General features: G+C 37.2%; 3 protein-coding genes across 5 annotated transcripts; all 3 read right to left on the reverse strand.

Annotated features, from left to right (window-relative positions):
• Positions 1-601: 601 nt before the first annotated feature.
• LOC103413355 (asparagine--tRNA ligase, cytoplasmic 1-like) lies at positions 602-5,500 on the reverse strand. 3 transcript variants are annotated; one of them, XM_029089134.2, is made up of 7 exons: positions 5,245-5,500; positions 4,197-4,800; positions 2,457-3,047; positions 1,528-1,784; positions 1,314-1,443; positions 1,152-1,210; positions 602-993 (listed from the first exon to the last, which is right to left on the reverse strand). In XM_029089134.2, the coding sequence occupies exons 2-7, from the start codon at positions 4,683-4,685 to the stop codon at positions 810-812; spliced, it is 1,710 nt and encodes a 569-aa protein (XP_028944967.1). In that variant the 5' UTR covers positions 4,686-4,800; positions 5,245-5,500; the 3' UTR covers positions 602-809. The 3 variants fall into 3 exon arrangements, with proteins under 3 accessions (XP_028944967.1, XP_028944968.1, XP_070663716.1); XM_029089135.2 differs by having other exon boundaries at positions 4,197-4,761; positions 5,245-5,490; XM_070807615.1 differs by having other exon boundaries at positions 4,197-4,827; positions 5,124-5,424.
• Positions 5,501-7,220: 1,720 nt separating this feature from the next.
• Positions 7,221-9,554, reverse strand: LOC103430167 (ribokinase). The gene is made up of 4 exons (XM_008368300.4): positions 8,778-9,554; positions 8,031-8,216; positions 7,497-7,692; positions 7,221-7,408 (listed from the first exon to the last, which is right to left on the reverse strand). The coding sequence occupies exons 1-4, from the start codon at positions 9,429-9,431 to the stop codon at positions 7,317-7,319; spliced, it is 1,128 nt and encodes a 375-aa protein (XP_008366522.2). The 5' UTR covers positions 9,432-9,554; the 3' UTR covers positions 7,221-7,316.
• A 2,804-nt stretch (positions 9,555-12,358) lies between these two features.
• Positions 12,359-18,642, reverse strand: LOC103430166 (SH2 domain-containing protein B-like). The gene is made up of 12 exons (XM_070808205.1): positions 18,359-18,642; positions 17,821-18,012; positions 16,959-17,168; positions 16,728-16,817; positions 16,304-16,381; positions 16,033-16,197; positions 15,493-15,852; positions 14,708-14,988; positions 14,022-14,184; positions 12,884-13,233; positions 12,651-12,728; positions 12,359-12,566 (listed from the first exon to the last, which is right to left on the reverse strand). The coding sequence occupies exons 1-12, from the start codon at positions 18,500-18,502 to the stop codon at positions 12,548-12,550; spliced, it is 2,130 nt and encodes a 709-aa protein (XP_070664306.1). The 5' UTR covers positions 18,503-18,642; the 3' UTR covers positions 12,359-12,547.
• Positions 18,643-19,382: the final 740 nt, after the last annotated feature.

Here is a 19,382-nt window from a genome sequence, read left to right on the forward strand (position 1 = left end):
TATGAACCTCATCCTTATATATCACAGGAGAACTACTTATGTAGCAAGGGTACACTGCCACGTGACCTCTCATGCCAATGAAACGATGGCATATGAACCAAAACTTACACATATTTTTACTTGGCTCAAGACGTCACCGTGACAGTGTATATGTGCCATATAAGTCCTCCCATTGCAGGCTTCATTCAGGATCGATTCAAGTTTGATTGGTTGTTTCAGCCTTTGGTCAGGAATGTGAGTAGAGACGAAAAGAGGATGACTAGACCAACGTGTCGCATTTGGAAAATTATGCATGTAACAAGGACAATGCGACTGTGACCAAATGAAATAGGTGAAACTTGACAAGGAGTGATAAGTTTGGAACACCGCCAACTTAGTGTCTAAATTGCACGTAAGTGTCTTGTGGTTTTGTTTGTAAATGTCTTCAGCTGATCGTGTTTCTATCAGGACAGGATTTTCAATCAAACGCAACAAAAGCAAGCCAGAAATAGCCGATCAAAAGTGTGGCACACATTCAAGAACCAACCAGCAACAAATCATGCATCCATAATCTTCCCACAAGCAAGAAGTCACAATCAAAATCAAAATGGAGCTCCGGAAATCACACGAAACACAATTTAAAGGTGAGAATCTATAAAACACAGATATGTTAATAGATATGCTTCTCGAATATGACGTTGATTTGAAAACAGCAATTCTTTGTTCTATGTTCTTCCTTATGATGATCGGCCAATACCGTAGTTAACGTAGATAAAGGCATAGGACGTAACAACTAATTCGAATATATCCCTTTCAATCTATAGACTAATTCAAAGATCTGCCCTTCCTGGATATCTAGGGAAAGGAATCACATCTCTAATGTTGTCAATCCCGGTAGCAAACAGAACCATTCGTTCGAATCCTAAACCAAAACCACAATGTTTGACAGTCCCGAAGCGCCGCAAGTCAAGGTACCACTCATATGGCTCAACAGGCAGACCCATCTCCTCAATCCTGCAATAACAGATTCATCACGCAATACATACATTTGTCGGTTCATTCAAACATTACATAAAACTATCCACTCCGAAGTATGGGGAAAAAAATTGTACAGGAGATGAATCCACTGGAAATAATAAAATAATAATAACGGCACTAAAACAGAATAATACCTGCTGATAATAACATCGTAACGCTCTTCCCTTTGGCTTCCCCCAATCAACTCTCCCACCTGAAATATAAGAAAACCATATATGATAAGTGAAAGACACAATGCTGAAGTATGCAACAGAGCAGTGAAATCAATGATACAAAGTTCAGAGTATAATACCCACCTTTGGTACCAAGACATCCATAGCAGCCACTGTTTTCAAATCATCGTTGAGCCTCATGTAGAATGCTTTGATCCCTTTAGGATAGTTGTAAACGATAACAGGCTTTTGAAATAATACCTCTGTCAGGTATCTGCAAAAATAGGACGAACTGGTAAGCTCAATTTAATCAGTAACCATAATAAGACAAACCAATAGAATAATCCTAAGGGACTACCTTTCGTGCTCAGATGCCAAATCAATCCCCCACTCTACATGATTCTCAAACTTCTTACCCTTTTTCACAGCATCAATTAGCAGATCCACTGCTTCTGTATAACTAATCCGTTTAAAGGGTGTTTTAGCAACCATTGCTAGACGATCAATGCAAGTTTTATCAATTTTGTCAGCCATAAATTCCATGTCTTCCCTACATTCGTCAAGTAACCACTGACACAGAAATTTCACATATGCCTCTGCACAATTCATATCATCCTACATGAATACACAAACTGTAAGACATCTGCACAACAATAGAATTCAAAAATAATAAAAATCACGAACTGAAAGTTAAGAGGCTGCTCCTATGTTCCCACAGAAAACAAACCATTCTCTTCATCTTACAAAGCATTCAAAAATGAGAGAGAGAATTGAATTCAGACAACCATCTAAACAAAGAGCTTTGAAAATAAAGGACCCTTAACAATACTTCAAACTAAGGATACTAGAAAGCAGATGTGAATTCTAATAGAGAGAATCCCAAGAGAAGGCCAGATAGTTGTTTTCTTGGACCACTGTAAAGATACATATTGTAGCGAAGTGAACCTAATGCTGAGGATTTTGATATTAAAATTATTGCATATAAAAGTCATTTTGACATGAAAGTTGCCATCATCTTGCAGATAATTCATCACTAGCAACAGTGATCAGTGAGTATGAGGGGAATTAAACCAGAACAACAATGAAAAGAGGGCCATATAACCCCTTTATTGGAAGCCTGTTAAGAGAGATTGTTGAAAGGTGGATCAGAGACCCGGATTTTCATATAAAAATGTTATTAAGTGAAAGTGACTGAATCATAACACCAGGACATAACATAAAGAGCATATATACAACCTAACATTAAAGTACAAAATGCATATTTGACCACAATACAGCTTCACATACCTCAAGTTCTGCAAATGCAATTTCTGGCTCCACCATCCAAAACTCTGCCAAATGCCTTGAAGTATGGGAGTTCTCAGCTCGAAAAGTAGGCCCAAATGTATAGACACTACTAAGAGCACACGCATAAGATTCAACTTGTAACTGGCCAGAAACAGTCAAAAAGGCTTGACGGGCGAAGAAATCTTGGGTATAATCAACCTTCCCATCCTTTCGAGGGATACCAGGTTGAAGCTTAGATCGCTCCTCTAGCTTTAAGACATTATCCTTTGCCTTTTTAAGCTCAACCACAGCAGCATCAATATCCTGCTTACTTGCTTTAGCAGATTTCAGCTGAGCGACATCATCACCTCTCTGCTTGACATTAAGCTTGGCAGCCTCTATGTTTGCTTCTGATGGAGGAGGGTTCTCAATCAGATCCTTTTCCAACTTTTCAGCTCCACTAATCAAGGTTGTGACTTGAAACATCTCACCAGCACCCTCACAGTCACTGGTGGTAATAATTGGAGTTTGCACATAAAGAAATCCATGCTTATGGAAAAATGAGTGGGTTGCAAATGCCAAGGCATCTCTGATTCGAGTAACTGCAGAGATCTGAAAGCAGATTCAAGTTAATCAAACATTAATTATTAAAAGTATAAGATGTTCTACAAGCAAGATGAAGGCTAAGAGGCAACACATTATCATCAACAATAACTGCCCTTTAACATCTCTCCATAAAAAACCAAGGTCATGTTCAATCAACCTTCTTTTAAACAGGGGGAAGAAAACAAAGGGGCTCCACTAATTTCATACTTCATTATGGTTTTCTATAAGAAACAGAGTTTTATTGATAAAAAATTAATAGGAGCAGACAAGCTATCCAAAATCAGCAGTCCATCAGTAAGCAGTAAGCTAAAATGGAAAACAATTCACTTCCTAACACAAGTTGAAAACCAAAACATTAATTAGGCTCCTAAGTAATAGCTGGTTTCCAATCAGCTAAACAAAAAAGTAATGTTTTATAATGCGAAAAAAATTGAAACACAAACAGAAGGCCAATCTCACTTCATTCATTTACACCTACATCCCCTCCCATTGTGATTCTCAAAAATTCTTCTTTTCCTTTCCAACCAAATAAGGTAAAACATCATAAAATAGCAACAAAAAAAAAAAAAAAAAAAAAAAAAAAAACTCGATGTCATCAAATTTTTTGCTTCTTCCAGCAAAAGCCTTATGCCTTCTAAGACAACAAGGAAAAAACATGCAGCTGGAATTAACCATAGCACAATCGTTCTTTTGAGTAAATCCCCTCCCGTTGTGATTCTCAAAAATTCTTCTTTTCCTTTCCAACCAAATAAGGTAAAACATCAAAACAAAACAAAAAACTCGATGTCATCAAATTTTTTGCTTCTTCCAGCAAAAGCCTTATGCCATCATTTTTTACATAAAACAAGATGATGACTACTATTTACCCATTAGTGAAAAAAAATTCAAGATCTTTTCCTTTCCACCACTTATCCCCCAGAATACTCTGATGGATAAGTACATGTTAATCAAGTTTCTAATCAAACAGAACCAACTAAAACTACATTGTATATGCATAGTGTATTAATCAGATTGAAAAACAAAATTAGAAAAAGTGAACAGATCAACCATACCCAAGGGCCAAAGCAAAAATCTAAATGTTTACAGGCACTTAGTATATCTGTGAGTATGCATTTATGAGAGTAAGCATGTTTCAAATTAATGCAAGCAACTTACAGTGTTGGTTCTGGAACGCATATGAAGACGGTCCCTCAAAAACTCGAGGGTGAGCCTGGTCTTGGGCAACGGGTATTTAGCTGGGTCAACCGGACCCACATGGATCACCTTCTCAACATCAAGCTCCACCTTCTGCTTTTTCCCATCAGGGGGAAGCTTAAGCATACCATCCACAGACAGGCAAGTACCAGTCTGTACAAGCTGCCCAAGGTCATACTTGTCAGCTTTTACAATCACCTGAAGGTTGCCTGCGCATGACCCATCGTTCAGCTCCAGGAATGCAAATGCATCCTTGTCTGCCTTCCGACCAGTCTTCACCCACCCACCAATCCGGACTGTCTGCCCGGCCAACCTGGACCCTCCATCAGGTCGCGAAATAATGGAACGGATGAGGACTCTGTCAGAAAACTCAGCTTTTAGAACGGAGGAATCGTCACTTAAGGTTACTTTCGCGAGCTGGGCACTTGAAGGCATGGAATCACCAGCCATTTGGAGTTGGAATTCAAACTCCCGCCAAAGCAAATAGCTTGAGACGGCAGCTGAGTATTGTTACCCAAACAACTGTCTGTAACAGGCAAAGGACAACTGATTATTACAATTCAATCTGCAAAATCAAGTATCCGCGTGAGTTCTTGAAAGCATCCAGAAAAATAAACTAAAAGAACAACAGAAAAAGGAATGAAGCTAAACATACATATAAAGCTTCATCGAAATTTATCACACACATATGCAAAACCTCCATGGACGAAGCATCAAATTCAACCAGCCAAACCAAAACAATAAATTGTTAAAAATTTCTAAACTTTACCAATTATCTAATATGCCCATCACACGCACAACCGAAAACATCAATAAAATTTACACTAAACATCAATGAATTTGCACTAAACATCAACGAAATTACCCATAATCCCATTTCTTCCACACCAATTTCTATAATTTCCAAGCACACAAACAATGTAAGGGACGACATTTAAGCTAAAACTGTAAATCCAAATTTCAGACTCCACATTTCTGATACCAAATTGTGAAAAGGAAATCTAGTTACCTGACACGGGAAGTGAAGGGTTTTTTTTTTCGTTTCAGTGCAAGACCTTAATCGTGATATTTCGATTTCGAAGTCCCCCTCTCGGTTTCTTGAAACCCTAGTTGTGAAGACTTGGGGCCTCGGTCGCTCACTGCCGCCGCCCAAGAGAAGGAAGGAAGGAAGGAAGGAAGGAAGGGTTGTAGGGCGAAACGAGTGAAACGCCAAAATATAGGAAAGACTATTCCGCGGACTGGGAGAAAAGGCAAGAAATCTTTACACTGTTTAAAATACCGGTATAAAATTTTGGAAATATTGCCAAATAAGATTTCAATAGAAATAATGGAAATATAAAATGAAATAATGGAAATATTATTCATTGTGAAACTAAGTTTATCTATCGTTTGTTAAAAAAAAAACAAGAATTTGGACGAAATATAAAAGTTTCTATAATATTTAACACATATGAAAGTATCGATGATAATGTCAATCTTGAAAGTTTCTTCATCGATTTTCATATCTTTCTCTGATTTTTTGACATTTGTATCGAAGAAATTTTAGACATTAAATTTTATCCAAAAAGTTGAAAAATAGAATTTTTGTTTTCCTTTCCTTTTCTGCTTTTAACTTTTTTTATCTTTCCAAATTTTCCGCTTTCGAACTTTAAATGTTACGTTTTGTTTTCATTATTTACCTTGGAGGGCCAAAAAACTAGGGTTTGATCAAACAAAATTCTTATTAGAGGGGCGAATCGGATTTTGACTCAGATATGATCCAAATTTGATGTAATTAATACGATATGAATTGTAACTTTTAATACGATAATTTGAATACAATCCGTATTTGAAGGTTTGACAATGGATGGAGTATTAGTATATACTTTCCTTTTTCTTTTTGAATATAAGATGTATTCTATGAGTTTGTTTGAGGGTACTTTTAAAATTGTTTAAACGTTTTTGACGAAAATGTTTTTGCTTTTGGAACTAACCAATCATTAGTAAAAACGCAAGTAAATCTTGAAAAAAAAAACTCTTAAAAGTGCTTTTTGGAAAAAACGCATAACTGGTACTTCTTACATAAGCACTTCAAATGCTTTTAACTCAAAGAAGGTACTTTCAATCATTTTAAAAGCATTTTCTAACGAGTCATATGTTAATAACAAACTAATTTCCTTCCCATACAACATCAGTATCATATGAAGTGGCGTCGTATTTTTAACCCTTAGGTTAACTGGTGCGCCAAACCAGAGTCAATAACCTCAAAGAATACATTCGTGAGAGTTTAAACTCGGAATGAGAGTTCCAAATTTTTACTCCCTTTCCACTAGACCCCTTTTGAGGTTTATAACATATTATTTTATGTTATGCATTAATTATAAATGGATTCAAATATGAATCAAGACAAATCCGATTTATTTTTAGGGCTAAAAAAACCACTATCAGTTGACAAAACACAAAGTATAAAAATGATAAAGAAATAAAATAAAGGAAAACTAATGAAAAAGACTTAAAAACTTTAAGTTTTAACGATAAGGACAAAATAAATGGTAAAGTGAATAGTACTATATTTTTTAGTGTAAAAATATGATTTTTCGTTAAAATGAACAGTCCCGCAGACTTTTCGTTAAAATTCCCATAAAATAAATGTTGACACCGAGAATTTGTATACGAGTAAAGTAGACAATTAGCTTTTTTCTTCTCTTCCACAATGTTTGGTCTGAATGCTGTGAGTACTAAATACCGTCCCCACCATATCTGGATGCTCTGAATTTGCTCATATTCGGTTCATATAACCACTGGCTTCCGGAGAGAATGTATTCCTCCAGAGGAGCATCGCATAGAGTGCGAGTGCTATAGGGCGATTCCATAACGAATACTAAACCGAGGAATCCTTAAAAATGCGGGATGTGAGAGCGAGAGAATGAGCGAGTGAATGCTCTCTCACGTCATCATTGATGCCCGCATTAGAATTCCTCGTACTAACTTGCTTGTAGGAGTAGCTTCTGGGATAAATAATCGACCTTAACTGTTTAGATAAAGGAAAAATCCAACAAGCATGTCGAAATTTATTGTACCTATCTTATGTACAAGCTATCCTCAAGGAGACTGAAGAAGATTCAAAACTGATTTTCTCTCCGGCATGCTAGGAATGGCTCCCTTTACTTGAACACAAAGAGAAGCTGCCGCAGCTGGCAAAATGAGAAGAGAAAGGAGTCATCAACGAAAGTGTTATAAGGAACGTACTCAAAATAGAATAACGGGTTTTGTTGCCCCTACCTGCAAATCTCAAGCATTCTCGTTTGGACTTGCCCTCCACAAGAGCCACCGCGAAAGAGGCTGTAAAAGTATCACCAGCTCCGGTAGTATCAAGTACTTTGGCAGCAGGTATGACTGGTTGTTTGAGTGGTTCTTCACCATCTACAAATAGGGCGGACCCTTTGTCCCCAAGTTTCACCAGGACTTGCTTAACACCCTGAGATTAAACATAAAACAAAATTACGGCTTGGTAAAGCTAGAATATAAGAGCACCTTCCCAGTGTGGTTAAATGACCTACTATCATCTAAAATCAATACTATCTGACAACATAAGGGCCAATGCAAGAAAGCTGATGGAAACGGTATCAGAACGTCATGAAAAGATCAGATTTTGATATCAGCAAGATATTTCCCTTTTTGTCCAAGATGATATAACACTGAATACGAAATTATGCAATGATAATACCAAAAATCTTCAAATCATAGAAAACACAGTCTAGAAGCTTGATTAATCTGTTCAAAGCTATGAAAACTACTCAGTGCAGCACAACTTACCATTTTATGGAGTTTCACCACAGCATTACTAATCTGTTCAAAGCTTTCAGTCGGCATTCCTGTCAAACGACCAAGCTCAGTTTCATTTGGACTCAAAATATCAACAAAGTTCAATAGTTCTCTAGAGATTGGTGTGTCCATCCCTCCAGCATCCAAAATGACTGGTACACCTGCACTCTTGGCAGCCTAATTACAAAATAGTATATCAGTTTATGAATTGTTACGAAGATAACAACGATTAATGGAATCAACATGTTCATAGTCACATCTACTATATAAAGGGACACAAAATTGAAATTCAAAGTAAATAAACTTATGTGAGGAATTGAAAGTTGCCTATGAACAGACCTACTGTCATGTACTTTACGTGACTACACGTGGTCTGCTATCGGATCCACCTTGAGCAAATTACCTTATTCCTGCAGAGATCCTATATGGTGCTATGCTGTTTACAAGACACGGGCTTCAAATCGAGACTCAAGGACCTAAAAATCAATAGCACTTCACACCAATTTAATCATTTACAGCTGTGGAATAATTTTCATATAAATTGCCATTAGTAACTCACTTCATTGCCCAGCAGTGGGGAATAAACATGGCAGAAAATACACACAGAAATTTAATTGAATCCACGCATATGCTACAAGTAGATAGCAGGATCATTTGATCCTAATCTAGCACAATCGAGCAATATCCTAAGCAAAACGGAACTTATAGATTGAAAAAAAAAATACTGAAAGCCCTGACCTTTGCAACCTGAACGTTGACCGAATCCGGAATCTCCCTCTGAAGCAGAACAATTCCAGCATTTCTCACAACCTCCAAATCCTCATCAGAAATCCTCTCAGGCCAGCACTCCATGTTGGACCCACCAACAATGATGATGGAGTTCTGCCCATCAGACTGCAACATCACCACCGCATGCCCAGTGGGCGCACCAGAAACCGCACTCAGGCGATCGAGGCAGACCCCGCCGCTCTTCAGAGCCTCGGTGATCAGCTTCCCATGGGCGTCCTCGCCCACCTGACCGACGAAGTATGTTGGGTAAGAAAGCTTGCCGCCGCAGGCAGCCTGGTTGGCGCCTTTGCCGCCAGCCAGGGTCTGGCCGCTCTTGGCTGAAATGGTCTCGCCTTCTTTGGGTAGACGGTCGATTTCGACGTAGATGTCGGCATTGGCTGAGCCGACCACCACGAGCGGCGGGGTTGTGGCGGTGAGAGGGGTTGCTGGGTTTGGGGATTTTGATGCGTCTACGGAGAAACAGGGAAATGGGTTTCTTCTATTGGATTGAAGATTTGGGTTTGCGTTGTTGATTGATCTGTTTGGGTGGGTTGGGAAATGGGTTTGAATTTTTTCGTGCCATTGATTTGACGGTGAGAAAACTGCAGCTCGGATAGCACTCATTGCTCTCTGTCTCTCTCTCCGACTGAAGTTTCAAGAGCGATGACGCTTTAGACGAGGAAGGTAATCGTCGATTGATACCCGACAAGCTTGCTGTTTGAGGATGGAGACCCAAAATTTTATGTCAGTTTTACTTTCCCATTTTACCCTTAAATTTTGAAAATATACTTTCTATTGGTATTTTTTTTTTTATTTACCCTTAAAATTTTAAATTCGATTATCATTAAAAATAAATTTAAATTACATTATTATTAGATTATTATCACATTATTATTGACTTAGTATGAGGCTAAACTTATCCGCTTCCCTTAATGTAGATAATAATATCGTTTGTTAAAAAGAAAAAGAAAAAGAGGTTTTTTTCTTTATTAAAGAAATCTAGACAACAAGAGGTGAAATTTTTAAAAGTTAAAATTGATCTTGGCCGCACTATTAATTTGAATGATCAAGATTATTTAGTCTGCAAGCTCCACACACAGATATCCAAAGACGATCTTAATCCCATTATCCAAGTCCGCAATTCATAAATTAGCATTGTTTATTACTTGGTGTTATTACATATTGAATACATCAATTTGAGCAAGATATAGAGGAAACGGCAAGAGGGATCTGCTTTGGTGCAAACATACTCAAGAGCAAGGTATAAAATATTGATGATATTAGAAATATTGGTAGTTCAAAAACACGAAAATTTCGATGAAAATATCGGTATATTATCGATATCGATAAAAATTGAATAAAAACCACGGAAATTGTAAGAAAAACTTAGAAATTTTTATTGAAACTTTGCAGGATGTTTATTTAGTCAATTATCTATTAGTTTATCACAAAAAATTAGAAGGAAATGCATTGCATGATAGATATAACTGATTTAAGTTGATTATATAGCGAGCTGACAAACATTGTGAGTGTAGAAAATATGTAGTAATTAATGAAAGAAGTTTAAACACACCATAATCATTTATATATAATAAATTAGTACAATATTTTACACTTCATACATTGCATGGTAAGATACATGAGTGACTTAGCAAAGTCTAAAATATCGATGATATCGGAAATATCGGTAGTCCAAAAACACGGAAATTTCGATGGAAATATCGGGATATTATGGATATTTTAGACCATGCTCAAGAGAGACAATTCCACTAGTGGTAATATGGTACCCATCATTAACAAGACACTCATTTTTGCTCAATCACCTGAATATTCTCCGGTTAATCGGTCTCTCGGAGTGAAACGAGCCACATCTCAGACGGATTTGCCCAATTGGGCAGTCCTCACTTGGGCACGCATTCAGAATTTGGACGCTGAAAACTCGACTTCCTGTCCTGAGTAGCTTGGCGTCGGGGAATTGTATCACCGAGATGAAGTTTTTTGAACACGTGACTTATGGTACTCATTTGACTCGATTATTGCTGCAATGTGACGAGCATGCGAGATTAATTAACGTTTAGGATAAGAGTAACGTTCTCTTGCTAGATATCTGACATGTTATATGTTAGTTAACTTGGAATCATCTCTGCAATTGTAGCATGTATTATCGGAATGTAATTTTTGAATTGTAAATAGTGTAGGATTGCTACGTAAATAGGGATTACTATAATCCTATAATATATTGTAATATTTTCCACACATTAATATAAAGAGTCATAGTTCTACATAATATCACCCGTCTAGGTTTTTTCTCGGATTCCAAGTTTTCTCTTTACGTCCTAGGGTTTATCTTTTTCACTTACCTTGCCGTCCAACCTATACCAAATTAAACAACAACAAAAAAACAACACAACTCAACTCCCAAATTGTTTTTGGACCCCGATCACGCCCTCACGGTTTTGTTTCTGGGAACTCAGATGAGAACTTCCCAGTGGATCACCCATCCTGGGATTGCTCTCATATGAAATCGCTTAACTTCAGAGTTCCGATGGAATCCGAAACCAATGAGCTCTCAAAAGGCCTCGTGCTCGGAAGAGATAGTCATGTAAATATAAGGCTTAGAGGATCCACTCTCCTGGGCGATGTGGAATGTTACATTGTAGTATTTTTTTTTTTTAGAAAAAAAAAGAGTCGGTGATTTCACCGCCTACCCTTTTGGGAACCAAAACCCTTTTAGAGGCTGTGACCTTTTTAGAGGCCGAAAAGACTCACAGATGATTTAGAAAGAAATATTACAATAAATATCTTAATCTTTTCAGCTATCAAATTGATTTGGCTTTTAATCAAGGATGATGTACTATCAAAATGATTTGGTTTTTAATCAAGATTATGTACGGATTTACAACAAAAACATACAATTACGTTTATGTTTATGTTAATTTGGACTCAACCGTTTCTCAACTTTACCAAATCCTACCAAATAGTACAAGGCCATATTCTTGAACATACTAGCAGGGATTCGCGAATTAATACAAGGCCTAAGTTGCCATTAAAACTATGAAACGGGTTCATTTTTACTTGTAAGTGAGAAAAAAACGTTCTAACTTATTAGATAACAAGTTCCATACTCAAAATCACCCCTCCAAATATTATTGTATCCAAAAGAAAGAGAGAGAAAATTGAAGGACGATATTTGTTATACCACATTTATTGTACTACTAACCACCTCCTTAATAGACGGCTAAAAGTAGAAAACTCACCTGCTGCGGATTTTTATCTCCCCTTCTTGTTATTTCACCCCTTGCGTGAGGGGTGGGATAGAGAGAAATAAAAACTCGGGCCATATAAGTAATGTAGAGGCAAGTTTGTTAAAGAGATTACGAGCAAAGTGATCAGTAAATGTGATTAATTACAGAGTCTGATTCTTGGTTTCAGGTTGACAATACGGCCATTCGCCATTCGGAATGTGCAAAGCATCACATATGATTAATGTACATATATTTCACAACTGTGTGCATCACTGGCATCCAAAGCTCATTGTATCAGAAAAAATGTTGGCCATAAAAGTTCAATCATGCAATTGAAATCTGCTGAGGATTCTACAAAATGGACATTTCCACTTTGGAGTTATTGACATAACAGAAGACTAATCTACACATAAAATGCACGAATGCAATAATAGACACCCGAAAAAATTGATCTCGCAAGAACGGAATGGTGTTATCTACGCATCTCTAGCTCACTTAGCGACTTCTTATTATCCTGCAAAATTTTAAGCAACAAATTTATGAACAATAATATTAGTAAATACAATGCACGGTGAAGTAAATTGAACAAATTTCTTGCCTTCCCAATTGAGAGAGTTCGGGCTCCGCAAGAAGCATGTCTTGCAGTGGTTTTGCATTCTTCTCTCTCTCAGCAGGACTACAAGATAAGGGAGGCAACAGCAGCATCAGTAATTTCAAGAAACAACTAGGTTGCAAACGGAACGTCAAAGCTTTACCGATCGAAGCCAAGCAACAGAAGTGTAATTTAAAAACAAAGTTTATCAGGAAATGCAAAAGAAGCGAACTACGCACCTAAACATATGATCAAGGGAGATAAGCCTGTGGTGAATTGTGTGCTTGCTGCCCACATAAGTCACAACTAAGCTGCCAGCATCCGGGTGGGGCCAGCTCCTTGAAGTAGGAAACCGGAGTACAAACGTTCCAGGTTCCTGGAAACCCCTTGAACCTTGAAGCGAAGTCTCAGCTTCTTCCTTTGTAATGAACCCTTCTATCCACTTGGGGGACGTTGAACTCCACATTGTATTTATCCCACCTCTTGATAACGTAAAAGCTACAGGATATAACCAACACCACAACTTTTCAAAGTTCTCTTTGGCGAGATGTTCTCGGCAACCAGCGATTCTCCCCAGTAGCTCAAAGTCCTGAAAGCATTTCCCAAAGGAAAAGACTAAATTTTTGCAAGCTAATTCTTTTACAAAATTTCTTCTTGGCAATTAAACTTCAGAAAAGCTGAACGAAATAGAAAAAACAAGATAAACCCCTAAACTTTGTGGAATCACACAAACCAACTGATAATTTGTATCCAAGTTCTGTTAAACAAAGCTCATCGCAGCAAGCAATGATAACGAAAGTTGAACCAAATAATGACATGGATGCTGTCACTGGAGCTCCACATGAGAAAAGACTTGAAAGAGACAACCATCAAGGTTGCTAAGAATTTACTATGACTTCGAATTATGCCAATCCTACAGCTTGAGACTCAAAAAATAAAAAACCTGCTATACTCGTAAAGTAGCCCAGGGCGTTTAACAGGTGTTTTAAATTTTGAGTTTAGCAAGGCGTTTATATTATCTGATATCTTTTCATTTTCAAGCTGTGATTCAAAGTATACAACATAAAAAAAAACCTACTAGACTCGGAATTTAAAATCTTTTCTGAGAAAAGGTTCACAAACTCAGTGGATTGAACACAAAGTTAAAATTTATTGAAAAAAATACGACTGATCTGAAAGCTTGATCATGTAGTGTTGATTGCTCCACCAAATTCAGTTGTCTGACATACAGCAATCTTTAATAAATAGTTGATTATGCTGTAGGTGTATTATGAGCAAAAGATACTTGATCCCACAGGAGATTCGAAATGTCTAATCCTTACATATTTCAACCAAGAGTAAAGTAGAGAGAGAGAGAGAGAGAGAGAGAGAGAGTACCTGCTGTGTGAGAGACCGAGAATTACAACAAGCAATCTTCATGAATTGCTCTTCAATTTCAAAAACTGCACTCTCCCATGGAACCTGGCGGTTATTTTGTGAGATGGAATTCCAAGCTTTAGTTCCTTCTTCTACCAATCTCTTTGCCATTTCTACTTGGTGCCTGGGGGAATAAACAACAAAGAAAAAGGATTCTGATTATACAAGGATAAGGAATATCAGTACCGTAAATCACAAATCAAGGATCAGTGGGTAAAAGATGATCAAACTCTTGTCCTTTTTTTTTCTTTAGTGCAAATTGACACAATATACACAAGGAAGGGGGTTAGTGACTGCATGATCAGTAATCTAATGAGATGAGCCTTTCGGGTCTGTTACTTTCTAGTTTCTTCCTACAATTATTTTTTATCGGTCATGAGTCAGTTTTCACAGAAATGTCTAGTTGGAATCTCAAACAAAAAACGGAAGCTAAGTTTGGCCACCAGTGGAGTATTGTGAATTTGGGATCCAAGCAACATTCTGTTTTTTCTGTCATAATGAACAAGAACGTGAAATATCAAGCAAGATTGGATATCATCCGATTTCTTAACTCCAACAAGTATGATAGGATATCATCATATGTTCTGTTAACTCGAGCGATACAGCCAGTAATATGATTATATTAATAAAAAAAAACTAGTGATTACCTGTGGTGTGAACATCCTGAATACAAGGAAACCTGATGGGAAAAACTCAAAATTTCTTCATTGGAAGCAGTGCTGGCAATCTCTTTGAGCAGAAGAGTCTTCTCAGATAAACCTGCTAGGCAGTATTTGAAAATAGTTGCATCTGAAATTGGATTTGTACTACTTGATGTACTCATAAGATCTGGGTTTCTCGCTTCGGGTCTCTCTGAATCAGTTCGGGAGTCGTCTATTTCTTCAACACTGTCGGGTCTACCAACCACATTTTTCGCAAGTGCTTCAACCTGATTTTCAATTTTTCTCAATCAGACTCTTGTCTATATTCACAATAGGTAGACATGACCATATCTCGATGTTACAAAATGTTTTCTAAAGGTTCAAAAGGTAGACATGACGGTCTTCATCTCTCCGGCAAAAAAATAAAAATAAAATATCATCCATAATAATCATCAAATTATATGCTCAAAGGTAGTAACTACAAATCTTGAAGGATCATGCATACTTCTAATACCGAAAATGTAGTATATATCTTTCCTTACAATATTGGTATCCTCAGAAGGAAAAAATAGCAAGTTTGGTTACTCATAAGGACTCCCTTCTATAAGAAGATTTGTGACAAAAATACTGAAGAAGACAAGTCTGGTTACGATATTATATTAGCCTCTACGGGTTATCTAATTTGTCATTATATTACTTCCAACAAAATAGGAATCTCAAACAAAAGAATCCGCTTGAAATTTTCTTATCATGAAGCACACTTGTGAAAATCAGAGAAAAAGGATGAATACCTGTTTAGCAGTTCTAGCATGAGAGTTGCATTCGTCATCGGGTTGCTCCAAGGCGGAAACAGTTGCACGTATTCTATCTTGTCCCAACCTACACCGTTTTGATGATGGACTCGGTTTCTCTTCATTAACAGAACTGTGCTGAAGTTCTAAGGTTTCATCACCCAATCCCGACAACTGAGATAAATTAACTGGATCACTGGCAGATGCTGGTCTTTTCCACGCTGTAGTGGATATTCGAGTAGTGCGGCTCCTTGAGATACAACGAATTGGAGGAGTGAATGCCTTGAGGAAAGGATACTTTTCCAATTTCGGGATGTGAAACATTACGCGGAACATCCGATTATCACACTTAGATGAAAGCTGAAAGGAGAAAGAAGGATAGTCACTGAAAATTGTAGCAAACATGGAAAAAATTCATCACAGTAAGTAAATCACCTCTGTGTATTGCACCTCAGAAAAAGGAACATTTCGATTAAAAAATTATGGGATGGTAACATGAGGAAACAAAATGATCTTTTTATTTCATTTCTAAATTAGAACCTGGGATATCTTGAGCTTAAAAGACGCATGCCCTTTCAATGTTTTACTTGGTCTGTCTGAAAAAGCAAATTCAAACCCATCATGACTTGCCAAAAGCGGAGCTTCCCCGTCACTTGTCTTCTCCACAGGTTCCCCATTGTCAGCATACACAAGGGAAGCAATAACCTTAAAGAGAACCAATGTCAACTGTGCATGTTAATATTTATTCAATGTTGCAAAGTGAAATTAACAGTATATAAAGTGTACAAAATGTCAAAACATAAATACAAACCTCCAACTCCTGGTTTGAAGGATGGGAAAAGGCATCTAACAGTACAACGTCCAGTGAAAAAATCCTGCGACACGAGGCCTGTGATATGGTAAATAAAAGTGGCAATATCAGTTAGAAAATATCTCGGTGCAGTAACCCTTAACTTTAGATAGCATCCATTATTGTAACATTGTTAGAGAATGTTTGGGATTATCATGTATATGCATGACAAACTTTTTTTTGAAAAAGTAATAGACATATCCAATTGAAGAGATAAAAATTTGAATCGATAAAGTTGTGAACCAAACTACTGGATCCTTGACGTCGTTCGTATTTGAGATTTGTGCTATAAATGAAATCAATTTTATAAAACGCATCAACCACCACTGTCTACCTCAATCTCAGAAGCAGATGAATTATCAATTTGTGGAAATGAACTACTAACCTTGCCGCCAACAATACTCCAAACACCGTCACTGTCTACCTCAATCTCAGAAGCAGATGAATTATCAATGGATAATTTTAGCGGTGGGTCCTGCGATACAAATATATTTCTTAGTAGAATAGACGTTTACTCTGGTGGATAGGGGGCTAAACGGGCTAGGAGAGTTAGTCAATTGAGATGCAAATTATAATAAACCCGTTAAGGAATTACAAGGGTGCAACTACTACGCACCTTAGCATAGTTTTCCAAAATAGATGAAGTTAAAGGCAAAACTTTGTGATTGCAGATGTAACCCTGCAAACTATTGTCCTCTCCACCACCAGATACCAAAATGATCTTCGTCAAACCACTTGAAATGGAGTCCTTGTTGAACAAAGACGACATAGATTTATTTCCCACAGCTTCACCATCAATATGCAGCCGCAAGGTATCAGACAAAACCTAAAACGAAGTCATAAACTCTGAGCATTTGATATATTAAACACAAAAGGTGCACACTAATCTCACCACCGACAAGGCCCAATCAAACTGTTTCTAGTATGTAAAATCTAAAAAACAAAACAATAATGCATTGATAAACCTCACCTTAAGCAACAAAGAAGTACGCCTTTTATGAGTTTTCAATCAAAATTTATTTACGAAGGCACGGGATCTTAATTAAATTGAATGTTTACTCTCTTATTTCCCCTTTTTCCCTTTTTCATTTCTTTGGACAAGAAAAATCTTAGTTAACTTCTTCATTTGCATAACTTATCATTAAATAGAATCTGAGTTCTTTTGTTTCCTTGACACCTATTTCTTCTTAATTACATTACGGTCCTATATCTACCAATGTATAACAAATTTATTCTCTTTTTAGCACCCAAAAGGTGCATACTAAGAAAATTTTAGCGGTAGAGACTTTAAGAAAAGACATGGAGTACTCGGAGCTAACAGAAGACTTGACGCAAACCGAATGCAATGGCGTTCTAGGATTCATACAGCCGACACCACTTAGTGGGATAAAGCTTTTTGTTGTAGTTGATGTTGTTGTTGTTTAGCAAGAACAAATTCTTGGAAACGAGTTTATCTTTAAATAACTAATAAACCATACCTCACACCCAACATGAATCCATTTCTCCATCGGAAACTCATTCTCCGTAGATACATATGAATCTTCGGACAACGAAGACAAGTCACAAGTTTCAGGAGCTTCCTTGTGCAAGATTCCCAACGGCAAAAGCACCATTTTCTTCTTCTCGCTCAAAACAAGAAAGGGCGCACTTCCAGTGGCACCCGACTGCCCCTGCATACAAGAAACGAAAAAAGAAAAAAAAATACATCATCGAACACACTCAAAGAACCAAACACCAAATGTTCCAAACCATAAAAGGAAAATCAAATTCGAACATAATCGTTTACAGAAATCGCTCCAAGAACTGAAAACAGAGATCAAACTGGTAAAACATTGAAATTCAGAGAATAACTCCAGAAAAAACCATAAAAAGAACAAAAATTGATCACCAAAAAGTCTAAGAAATCATCAGAAACTATCAAGAACACAAAAATGAGAAATGGGCATCCATTGTAATAGCTAAAAACATTAATTAAAAGGAAGGAGAAGAGAGAGAGAGAGAGAGAGAGAGAGAGACCTGAATGAGCGTGGCAGGAGAGGCAGCGGAGCTCGTGAGGTAGAGCCAAAAGCAAAGAGAAAAGGCTCCATCTTTCGGTTCAATTTCCGCTCTGAAGTCCTTCAGCAGCGAGTATTCCTCTCTTTCTTTTGCCTCATCCGCCATTGTTGTCGAGGTTTTGAGAATTCTCGGGGGTTTTGAGAATTCTTGGGGTTTATTTCCGAAAAACCTTAAAACTCTCGCTGTGTCTGGTTTTTGGGAAGAAAAAAACAGCGGTTGTTTTGAGTGACCGCTGTCAACTAACGGTTGGTACTGTTGCTTCTGTGTGTTCCACTTTGTGCTTTGAGATGGGTGATGATCCACTGCTTTGCGGAGTACTTTCGTTTCTGAACCCAAACGCGCCGTTTCGGGCTTTTTTTTTATAAAATGCTTAATTGCGCAAAGTTAAGCTGTGTTTGGGTTTTCGCATTACTAAAGAGTTTTAATCACAAATCATCCCTTATGTTTGGCTTTTTGTACGACTCTTACGCACTTCTTTTTTTAGTACACTGATATTTTTACATTAAAAGGACGGAGAGTTTGGCTAAGCCACACAATAGGCAAATTTGGTATCGAATTCGCTATCCACAAGATTTGAACTTAAGACATCTCACTTTTAAGCGAAAAAGAATATCACCATATCGTAGTACTGAATGGTCACACACTCTTGTTTAATCTTGTTCATTATTTTTGTTTAATTTAGTCAATTCAATGGTTATAAGTAAAGAGTTGTTTGTGAGATGTAAAAGAAATTAAAAATCATCTCCCTTGATTTTTTTAAAGGAAAACTAATGAAAAGCGCTTGAAAACTTTGAGTTTTAACGACAAGGACAAAATAAATGGTAAAGTGAATAATACCATGATTGACTTTTTAGAATAAAAATGTGATTTTTCGTTAAAGTGAACAATACCGAAAGCTTTTCGTTAAAATTTCCTTCTTTTTTTTATGCTTTTCTAAGAAGTTATCTTTGCTAAGAGCATCTCCATCCGTTTTTGGAGGGCAAGG

The sequence above is a fragment of the Malus domestica genome, chromosome 11 (genome assembly GCF_042453785.1).
Source record: "Malus domestica chromosome 11, GDT2T_hap1".
Lineage (NCBI taxonomy): Eukaryota > Viridiplantae > Streptophyta > Magnoliopsida > Rosales > Rosaceae > Malus > Malus domestica.

Excerpts from the sequence above, each read along its gene's own strand:
- LOC103430167 (XM_008368300.4), bottom strand. The coding sequence starts at position 9,431 with ATGAGTGCTATCCGAGCTGCAGTTTTCTCACCGTCAAATCAATGGCAC. Across the intron at positions 7,693-8,030 it reads TGGTGAAACTCCATAAAATG|GGTGTTAAGCAAGTCCTGGT; the intron begins GTAAGTTGTGCT and ends GTTTAATCTCAG. Across the intron at positions 7,409-7,496 it reads AGAATGCTTGAGATTTGCAG|CTGCGGCAGCTTCTCTTTGT; the intron begins GTAGGGGCAACA and ends TCATTTTGCCAG.
- LOC103413355 (XM_029089134.2), bottom strand. The coding sequence starts at position 4,685 with ATGGCTGGTGATTCCATGCCTTCAAGTGCCCAGCTCGCGAAAGTAACC. Across the intron at positions 1,444-1,527 it reads TTGGCATCTGAGCACGAAAG|ATACCTGACAGAGGTATTAT; the intron begins GTAGTCCCTTAG and ends CTATTTTTGCAG. Across the intron at positions 1,211-1,313 it reads TGGATGTCTTGGTACCAAAG|GTGGGAGAGTTGATTGGGGG; the intron begins GTGGGTATTATA and ends CTTATATTTCAG.
- LOC103430166 (XM_070808205.1), bottom strand. The coding sequence starts at position 18,502 with ATGGCGGATGAGGCAAAAGAAAGAGAGGAATACTCGCTGCTGAAGGAC. Across the intron at positions 16,198-16,303 it reads CTTCAAACCAGGAGTTGGAG|GTTATTGCTTCCCTTGTGTA; the intron begins GTTTGTATTTAT and ends GTTCTCTTTAAG. Across the intron at positions 13,234-14,021 it reads CTCGGTCTCTCACACAGCAG|GACTTTGAGCTACTGGGGAG; the intron begins GTACTCTCTCTC and ends AAATGCTTTCAG.